At 53.5% G+C, this 10,018-nt stretch overlaps 1 protein-coding gene across 1 annotated transcript in view; it reads right to left on the bottom strand.

Moving 5' to 3' along the window:
- Positions 1 to 4,853: 4,853 nt before the first annotated feature.
- Positions 4,854 to 10,018, bottom strand: part of Skap1 (src kinase associated phosphoprotein 1) — a 231,336-nt gene continuing 226,171 nt past the window's right edge. The window contains exons 14-15 of the mRNA XM_010620111.2: positions 5,142 to 5,250; positions 4,854 to 4,934 (exon numbers count right to left, since the gene is read on the bottom strand). Coding sequence (XP_010618413.1) covers positions 5,149 to 5,250 — 102 coding nt within the window. The 3' untranslated portion in view covers positions 4,854 to 4,934; positions 5,142 to 5,148. The remainder of the gene's footprint in view (positions 4,935 to 5,141; positions 5,251 to 10,018) is intronic.

Raw genomic sequence — 10,018 nt, 5'->3', positions numbered from 1 at the left:
GTCCCAGCAGAGGGACGAGATCCGATCCTGCTAATAACCCTTGCAGGTGCCCGCCACGCGGCCCGGGGAGTGCAGCGTCGTGCTCCTGCCGGCACCGCGCTGGCGCTGTTCCTGCTGCCTAGCCCTGCAGGTGGAGCAGAGGCCCCGGCCGGTCACCCCGAAAGACACTGGGTTTGGGCTGTTTTTTGTTAAAATTTTTGTTTCATTTTCTTTGAGACACGAGTTTGGCTATGGAACTCGGCCTGGCCTCGAATTTGCCACGATCGTCCTGCCTCAGCCTCCCCAAGTACTGCGGTTACAAGTGTGCACCGCCAAGTGACTGGATGAGCAGATGGCGGAGGCTGGGACCCAGAAACTCGCCAGGGTCCTGTGTGCTGTATCCTCCCCGGCCGCTGAGCCGCCCCTAACAGAGTCACCCAGGGCCCAAAGCACAGATTTCCGGGAGGCGGGGTTTCTTGAAGCCCACCTGGAGTGCCTGGGACCGCGTTTCTCAGCCAGGGAGACCCGGCCCTGGGGACACTTCTGAAAGGTCTAGAAGCATTTCTGTTGTCCTAACGGGCTGGGGGTGTGGGCAGAGGAGCACTACTGGCACAGACGGGGCTGAGACCAGGGCTGCTGCTGGCCCTTCTCCAGCATCCTCAGTTAGGTAGATTTTTTGGGCCGAGGATTTAGCTCAGTGGTGCCACCGCCTGCCCCACAAGTGCAAGGTCCTGAGTTCAATCCCAGGTACAACCACCACCACCTGAATAAAACGGTGAAAGCCAGACGCCAGGTGCCTTGGCAAGGTGCTGGCCTGTGAGTGGTGGCTGGCGTGATTCCCATCAGCGAGGGCTGGGCTGGGGGCCTCTGTCCTTCTGGGCTGGGAGGAGGCGGGGCAGCTGCTCCCTGTCAGCTGAGAGCCACCGCAGTGGCACCAGATGCCCGCTTCAAGTGCCCACACTCCAGGCTTCTCGGCGCTCGTCCTGCCTCTGAGGCCAGGAAGTGGTGCATCCTCGCCCAGAGCTGCAGAAATGCTGCCCCTGGGGTACCCGCGCCAGGTGGTGGCTGTGATGGGGACCCCAGGAGGGCGCTGAGCACACACAGCTGCCGATGGCTCAGTGCCAGAAACGCCTGGCCTCCCGGAGCAGCCGGGCAGCAGAAGAATGCAGGTTGGCAAAGAGGTTGCCTGGAAAGCGGGCCTGAGCAGACAGGACTTGTTTGTTTTTTGGTACTGGAAATCCAACTCAGGGCCTTGCACTTGCCAGGCAGGCGCTCTGCAGCTGAGCTGCATCCCCGGCTATTTTTTGTTTTGAGAAGAGGTCTCATTGTGTAGCCCACCCTGGCCTGGAATTCACAGCGATCCTCCTGCCTCAGCCTCTCGAGGGCTGGGATTACAGGTGTGCGCCACCACGCCGGGTTCTGCCTTATTTGTGGCGTGACTACGCATCCAGGTTTACAGCTGTGGTCTCCTCATCATTACTAAGCCCTTTTACTCTCAAGAGTCTTGAGTTTGGAAAGAAAATTACACACACCCTACTGTACCTCACTTTCCTCAAACAGTTGTGTGTGTGTGTGTGTTTTTTTTACCATTTGTAAAAGATTTTTGTGAAAAAGGGGCAACATCTTCGGATATGTCATCCACTGAATCCCGACACATGGGGGTCGTCAGTTCATACTAAGGCGAAAAACAGGGTTTCATGAACAGTTAGTTTTTTGCTTGTTTTTTTGGTACCGGGGATCGAACTCTGGTCTGCGCTTGTGAGGCAGGTGGCGGCACCAGAGCTAAATCCCCGGCCCACAGTTAGTTTTTGATGGGGAAACCAGGGGAATAATGCCAGTGAACAGTTAGTTTTTTGCTTGTTTTTTTGGTACCGGGGATCGAACTCTGGTCTTTGCGCTTGTGAGGCAGGCGGCGGGCACCAGAGCTAAATCCCCGGCCCACAGTTAGTTTTTGATGGGGAAACCAGGGGAATAATGCCAAATTTCTCGGAAAAAAGAAATCTCTTTTTTGTTGCGTTTCAAACTCCCCACACAATCTGTGAATTCCGGAGGGAACGAAATAGCCAGGCAGGAGGGAAGGGGAGGAGGGAGGCCGCGGCACCCACACACCAGGAAGTGAGCCCCAGTCAGGCCGAGCAGGTGCTGCTGACTCCGCCAGCCCCGCAGTCGCTGGCGCTGTGGGAATTAACAGATCAGTGGCTCCCGGGATTTATCCTCCCAGAGCTGCTCCCCGAGGGCCCTGCCGGGAGGGATTTTCTTTCTTTTTTTTCTTTTCTCTTAAGCCAAAGATGAAAGCACCGCTGTCCCTGGTGTCTGAGAGTTCTGTTCTTAAGATGCAAGAGGACCTACTTTTGTTGCCTCTTCCCCCGTCCTCGCTTCTCATCAGCTCCATCTTTCTCAAACTGGCTTTGTTTTTTTTTTTTTTTTTGAGACAGAGTCCTGCCACGGAGTCTCGCCTGGCCTTGAACTCTCTGGGATCCTCCTGCCTCAGCCTCCTGAGTGCTGGATGACACACACCTGGGGCTGGTTTCGAAGGCAGGGCTGCTTCCTCACCCCTCGCAGTGTGGCAGCTGCTTTACTGTGACGCCAGGGACTGGCACGAAACGTGGGCTTTGCAGAGTCTCAGAGCTGCTAACTGCAGCCGAACTCCAGCGAGTCAAGCAGCAAAGCAGCACCCAACCTCTTGGATCCTCCGTTTTGCGTCTTGCAGACGGGCTGGCTAAGGTACAACTTGAGATAGAGGTTCTCTGATGCATTATGTGTAGATACAAAGTCTGTGTCCTCCCAGCCCTCGGGAGGCTGAGGCAGGAGGGTCACTGTGAGTTCAAGACCAGCCTGGGCTACACATGGACCCTGTCTCAAAAATCTCAAAAATCCAAGGCAAAACAAAAACATCGGGGATAGCCGGAACAGCTCCCGCTGAGGCAGGAGGATCATTGCAAGTTCGAGGCCGGTCCCGGCTACATGGCAAGACCCTGTCTCAAAAAACCAAAACCAAAGATTGGTACAGGGCAGTGGTGAGATGGAATCCCAGCCTGCCAGCCTCGGGTTCCTGGGGGCTCCCCGCCTGTGTCCCCTCTGCTGACCACTTCGGCACAAGGGCCACTGTCCTTCCGTCGTCCCCCCCGCCACGCCCCAGGTCTGGTACGAAGGCATCCGAAGCAGGAGGTAATAAGCTCCAGTCAGGGCACCTGCTCTGTGCTGCCACCTAGCGGTAGTTTCTCCTTTTGCACCCAGCGGCGAGCAAGGGAGGCCAAGGCTGCTTGGGTTGCCTTTCACTGCAGGCCCCAAATTTTCTCTACCAGACCTAAACTATTTCCTTTTCTTATGAAAACTTTCACTTTTTATTCCTGGGTCAGAAAACCGGGGAATGAGTTGGTGGGGTAAGACTTTTTGTGTGAGGGGAGGTGCGGGCTACTGGAGACTGAACGCAGGGAGGCCTAGTAGGGAGCCACACACCCAGCCTGACTGTGATTTACTTATTACTTGGTACTGAACCCAAGGCCTTTGCACTGAGCTACATCCCTAACCCTTTAATTTTTTTTTTTTTTTAATACTGAGAAAGGGTCTCAGTAAATAGTTAGGTTGCCCAGGCTGGGATTGAATTTGGGATTCTCCTGTCTCAGCCTCTTGAGTTCTTGGATCACAGGCGTGTGCCAAAATGCCTGGCTAGAGTTCACGTTCTCAATCACTATTTTGCTTTTTCAGTGCATAGATAACCTGAGTGGTGGGTGCAGGGACAGGAAAGAGAGAGTGCCCTGCATTAAAAAGAAGGAAAGAGAGCTGGGCGTGGTGGCGCACTCCTGTAATCCCAGCACTCAGGAGGCTGAGGCAGGAGGATCTCTGTGAGTTTGAGACCAGCCTGGGCTACACAGTGAGTTCCAGGTCAGACTCAACTACAGAGTGAGACCCTGTTTCAAAAAAGCCCCAAATCAAAACAAAACAAAACCCCCCCGCCAAAAAAAAAGAAGAAAAGGAGGGCCGGGGATTTAGATCAGTGGTTCCGCCACCTGTCAAACAAGTGCAAGGACCTGAGTTTGATCCCTGTTACCAAAAAATATATATATTTGGGGCCGGGGATTCAGCTCAGTGGTTCTGCCATCTGCCTTGCAAACGCAAGTACCTGAGTTCGATCTCTGGTACCAAAAAAAAAAAAAAAAAAAAAAAAAAAAGAAGAAGAAGAAGAAGAAGAAAAGGAAAGAGAAAAAGTGCCTGCCTCAAAGTACTTCCTCGGCCCAGCTGTGGGCCTTGGTGCAGTCTTCAGGGAATTTGGGACTCGGGTGGGTGCGGAGCTGTCCAACGTGCTGACCCGGGCCTGGATCCTGGCTCTGTCTCCCGGAGATGTGGTAGAGAAGGAAACGCTGGCTGTGACAACGCACGCCTGTGATCCTGGCACTCGGAAGGCTGAGGCAGGACGATCGCTGTGAGTTCAAGGCCAATTGAGGCACCATAGTGAGCGCAAGGCCAGGCTGGACTACATGAGACCCTGTCTCAAAAAACAACAACAACAGCAAAACCAAAGCCCAAACCAAACCAAATCAAAACATAAGAAGGGAGGAAAAGCCAAGGACTCGTGGGAGCAGGGGAGCCTGGAGCCCACGGGAGCCGGCAGACCTGGGTCCGAGACAACGGTTCCCCAGGACGGCCGCGAGGCTCCTCCTCTCCTGGTCTCCCGCCCCTCTGTGCCGGCCCTGCTCACTCTGCTGGGAAAAGGGCACTGCGACACGGAGGAAGAAACTCAACACGCGGGCCCAGGGCAGAGAACCGATCTGGAGTTTATTTGCGCTTTGCAAGCCGGGGGAGGCTCAGGGAGTGGGGGATGGTGCGGAGGTGCGGGGGGGCGGCAGCTGCGGCGTTCGCGTCTTCCCTCCCCTCCCTCTCGACTTAGTGTTGGCAAAGAGGGGGCCAAGCCCTTGATCGGCTTCTCCATAGGGAAGGGGAGATAGGAACTTTTCCTAAAGGGAAAACACATTTGCTTTCATGATTCAAAGCATGCAAGTAAGCCAGGAGTGTGGCGCACACCTATAACCCCAGCACACGGGAGGCTGAGGCAGGGGGGTTGCTGTGAGTAAAAGGCCAGCCTGAATTACAAAGCGAGACCCTGTCTCAAAACAAAACAAAACGCAGAGTCCCTTGGCTAAGGGACCGTGTGGCTCTGGTACCTGGGCCTTAACTGTCTTCCACGTCGAAGGCAGCGGCGAGATACTCCCGGGGCACGATCCCAACCAGACTGTTCAGCTCTCCAAACCACCAGCCGTAGACGCCGTATTCCTGCAAACGGGACAGAGGGTAGTTGTGTGGAATTTACATACGCTTATACCCATTTCACCTTCATCCTGACTATGGTAGAAACAGGAACTCTGGTGCCATTAAAGATCCTAAAGTGCTTTTTAAAATTAATGAATGAGTTTTGTTTTCTTGAGACAGGGTCTCACTATGTAGCCCCGGCTGGTGTCAAACTCGTGGTGATCCTCCTGCCTCAGCCTCCCACGCTGGGATGACAGGCGTGCGCCACCACACCTGGCTTTTCTGATGCCTTTTGACAGAAGCCAACTTGCTAGGAGGTGTGGAGTGTGGTCCTCCGGGGGTGGGGTGGGGACACTGTCATCTTTCTGACCTGCAGGGACTCAGGCGCAGGGTGTCTGCCTGGGGACATTCAGGACACCCCCCACCTCCGCTTCCTTACACATTTCTGTCCCGTTAGCTGCAACACAGGGGTGGGGACCAGGCCTCAGAAAGCCTCTCCGGGCCAAGACCAAGCCAAGGGGGCGGCCCTCCTGCCCCGGTGGATCTGACCGGTGGCTGCGCCACACTGGTGAGAAACGAAATGAGCGAGCTCAGCTCCCAGGCCCGCAACACCAGAGGGCGGGCGGAGGATGAGCCAGCAGCCAGCTCAGCCGAGCAAGCGTCGGGTCCGGGTCCCTTCCACGTGACCTCCCGGCCGGACCCGCGGGGCTGCGGGCTGCGAGGTTTAAACGCATGAATGGAAGCCGTGGCTCCGCTTCTCCCCGCCCACCCCCCACGCACCGCCCTCCCCGGTCTGAACGCCACGAGGTCTTTTAAAATAATTTCTACTTTGATGAATTGCTAGGGAGTCCGCGATCGCTCATCATCAAAGGGAGAAAAATGCAAATGAGATCCGGCCGAGAACTATCACCACCAAACGTTTATTTCACTGCGCGGTGCCAAAAAGAATTAAAACAACATTAAACTCACAGCAATCATGTTTAAGCCCTCGTTTCCAAGTGCCAAATTGCACCACTCTGGATCATACAGATGTTCGTTAATTATGCTAATTTTTATTAAACCATTAAAATGGAGAGCCCCGGCTCAGCCAGGCCGACCCCAGCTCTGAATGAACTCTTCTGCTCTTGTCTAGAGGTGATAATTTACTACATTTTTATTAAGTTGCTGATTCTTGGATTTCAGCTCATGGATGGCACAGAGAACTGAATTTCCGGGATCAGTGTTTTCCATAAAGCCCGACTTCTCTTTGCCCAGATGTTTGGAAAAACTGGAAAAATACTGAGAGGCTCCCCACACACCCTGCAGTCCTCAATTCGGATATTTTTTCTTGCAAGTCGGGCCATTGCGTGCCTCTCCAAGTAACCGTGCTGGGGCCTCGGAATTGTGTGTGGTCCCCGCTCCTGAACGCTAAGATTTTAATGCTACAGAATTGGTACCTAAAGTTGCTTTCGATAAGAATATAAAAAGTTATGTATTTTTTGGTTTTTATGGAGACAGAGTCTTGCCACGCAAAGATGACCTTGAGCTTGCTATGTAGTCCAGGGTGGCCTTGAGCTGGAGGCGACCCTCCTGCCTCAGCCTCTCCAGTGCTGGGATAAAAAGTTATTTATAGGGGCTGGGGATTTAGCTCAGTGGATTTAGCTCCATATATATATGTATGTATATATATGGAAAAAGTATATATGGAAACAAAACCAACAAAATCCTTCATATTGGTGCTTGCTTTTTGCCGCTAGAGTCACCTGAAAGGAGTACTGTGTGGTTTGCTTTTCATTATGAACCCTTGGGTGCACCAACCTTACCTCACCTCAAGCCCCACCCCAACAAAGAAATCTTAAAAACGAGAAAGTCAGCTACTTGGAGACTCCACTGTTGGGAGAGCAACTGTCATCCTGCAGGAGCAGAACCTGAAATAGATTCGGGGTTCATCGTCGGTGACAATCTGGCTTACTCACAGCTGGAAAAAGGATTTATGCTGCTAATCTCCATCAGCACAGAAAAAAAAAAAAATCCTACCAAACCTGCCATAAAAAGAGCAGCAGTTACTATAAAGAAAAAGCGGTATGGCCACCGCTGACCAGGGGCCCCTCGCCCAGCCCAGCGTGACTCAGCCTCCAGTGGTTTCCTATTGTTGTTTATGGTAACAAGACATCACACACCTCCTCCCCCTCCTTCGTCACAGGGCCGGCGCCCCTGTGTGGCACTGAAATACCTTGTCAATAGGTATCAGGGGACTCGAGGGGGAAACCAGCAGGCCACCATCATAAGCCTTAAAAGAGATTAAACACCCCACTCCCGTGACTGTTACATTGTAATCTCTCTCCTCCCGCTGGTCCCATTTGTAGCTAGTTTTTTCTGCAGCTCCCCTGGAGGAACTGGTCCCATTTGTAGCTAGTTTTTTCTGCAGCTCCCCTGGAGGAACGCAGGCCCGGACCTGGAGTGACCATCCCGTCTTGGGATGGGAATTCAATTTCCAGGCTCAGTGACTCCCAGGCCTTTCCAACAAAAGGAAGTCACCATGCACGAGGGCTTGGAGCGTCAGCCAAGACCAAGCACCCCAGGCCTGGCCGGCTCAGAGCACCCGAAGCTCTCGCCTCCCACGGTAGGCGTCAAGGGTTCCGTGGGCCCCATCCCTGGGCGGAGGCCTGGATTTCCCTCAGATTCTCCACCCGGTCCATGAACTCCGTAGACTCCCAACCAGTATTCGAAGGCGAAAATACAGCATCTGTTCGGCCCGAATCTGTACTGTGTCCATGTGGTACCTCCGACCCTTTTACACAAGGAAGAAGTACAGTGAAAGAATCAAGTCAGCATTCTTGCCATGATTCCTAGTCTTTGTGGTGTTTTGTTTTTTGTTTTGAGATGAAGTCTTACTACGTAGCCCACGCTGGTCTCAAACTCCTGGTGATCCTCCTGCCTCAGCCTCCTGAGTGCCAGGATAACGGGTGTGCGCCACTACATCCTGCTGGGTTCTTAGTCTTGAGCCCTTCGCTGACCACGTGCTCCCTCTTCAAGAGCCAACTGAGCTTGCTTATCCTTCTAAAGCGCCACTCTCTTTAACTGAGACTTAAAAACGTGGCACCTCCTCTTACGAGTCCATTCAAACCCACAGCGGGCAACCAGCTTGCCACGCCGAGCTCCCTGGAGAACCTTCCTGCTAGGATCCTTCTCTTTCGCAGGGACTTGGTTCCCAAGCCTCCAAGGGACAAGATTCCCAGAAAATGTCTCCTACTGGGGTTCAGACAGCCATCACAGTTCACCACATCAGCACCGTAAGCAAGAGAATCCCTCTCCCAGCCCACGATCCATCAGCCTCGAACACAGCAGATCAATAGGCGCTTGATAGACGTATGGGGACACCGATCAACCTCCCAGTACTGGTTTATGATTGCTTATTTCTCTTATTACTGTTTGTGTGACATACGCGATCATTAGCCCAGACAGACACTGGGCTATCCGAGCACAGAAACTGACCTACCTCTTTGGGACTGGGTCACCAATTCTCTACGCCCAAAGCCAGCTTGGGAAATGCAGTGTTCTCTGGGGATATCATAAAGTCATTAAGGCATCCGAGAGCTCTGGATCGCGGTCCTTCCAACTTCTGGGGCAGTAAGGCTGAGGACAGGAACGGCACCCATTTTCCAGGGTTTTCCTGGCCAGGTGGTGGTGGTGAGGTGGCCCCAAGAAGAACTGGGGCTCGGTGTTGGGATGGCAGCTTGGGGAGCTGGGTGGGCTCTCCGGGCTGTTTTAGACTGGGCTTTAAGTTCTGGGCAATCATTTTCTCCTTTTCCATTATTCAGAGTTTTGGTCTATAAATCATAATAAAAGTGAATCATTAAATTTGTCTCAATTGAGCCAGTTTTATTTATTGTTACGTTGGAGGGAACTTGGTAACCTGCAGACTGATGGGCCTGGGTGGAGGGGACCACCCTCTAGTAGGAGAGGAAGACACAGGAAGACTGGGGTACCAGGAAAAGCAGTCGAGGGGCTCCGGACCACAACCCTGCAAAGTGCACCCCTAGCCGTGAGCCGAGCATTGTGGGAGGACTGTGTCACCCACCCGGACAGACCGTGGGGGTGAGGACGCTTGGGGGCGAGGGAAGTTCAGCCCCAGGGGTGAAGCTCAGGTCCTGAATGTGTGTGTGTGTGTGTGTGTGTGTGTGTGTGTGTGTGTGTGTGTGCGCGCGCGCGCGTGTGCACAGCCTGCGCACACCCTGGACACCGTGGTGCACCCGAAAGCAGAATGACCGCGCAACCGGATGTGTAACCTGCAGAGGCGAAGGCAAAGCTGGAGATAAGAAAGCAGTGCTCGACTCTAACTTTCTCCAAAGAGGAGAGGGAAGGTAGACCCCGCAGCTAGGAGGGAGCCCCGTGCCAGGCGCAGGCTTGCGGGAACAATGAAGACGGCCCCATTTCGGCGGATGGAGCCGCGCGGTATTAATATGTATCCATAAAACACCGGCTCGCTCGCTCGCAGCCCCTGCATCGCTCTGTTTTGCTCTGACCGCAGCTCCAGCCTCAGGCGCCACAACACAATTTGGAAACAATGTGACGGAAATGTTTAATCTGCTCGGCCCATCTGTGCTGCGTATTTCTCCAGATCTCCCTGAGAGAGGCGCCTTGAATCTCCACATTGCCTTTAATATTCTCCTAAATCACCTCCCCACTGCACTTCAAGGGCCATTGCTACAATATCACAGGTTCATCGGGAGTGCAACGGGGAGGGGGTCGGGGAGGCGCAGGCCGGGAGATTTTTTATTTTAAAATAATTTCCAGAGCGTTGTTTTTTTTT

This window comes from Fukomys damarensis, unplaced genomic scaffold (genome assembly GCF_012274545.1).
Source record: "Fukomys damarensis isolate Sample0158 unplaced genomic scaffold, DMR_v1.0_HiC HiC_scaffold_13, whole genome shotgun sequence".
Classification (NCBI taxonomy): domain Eukaryota; kingdom Metazoa; phylum Chordata; class Mammalia; order Rodentia; family Bathyergidae; genus Fukomys; species Fukomys damarensis.
This window is presented reverse-complemented; position numbering and strand designations above follow the sequence as displayed.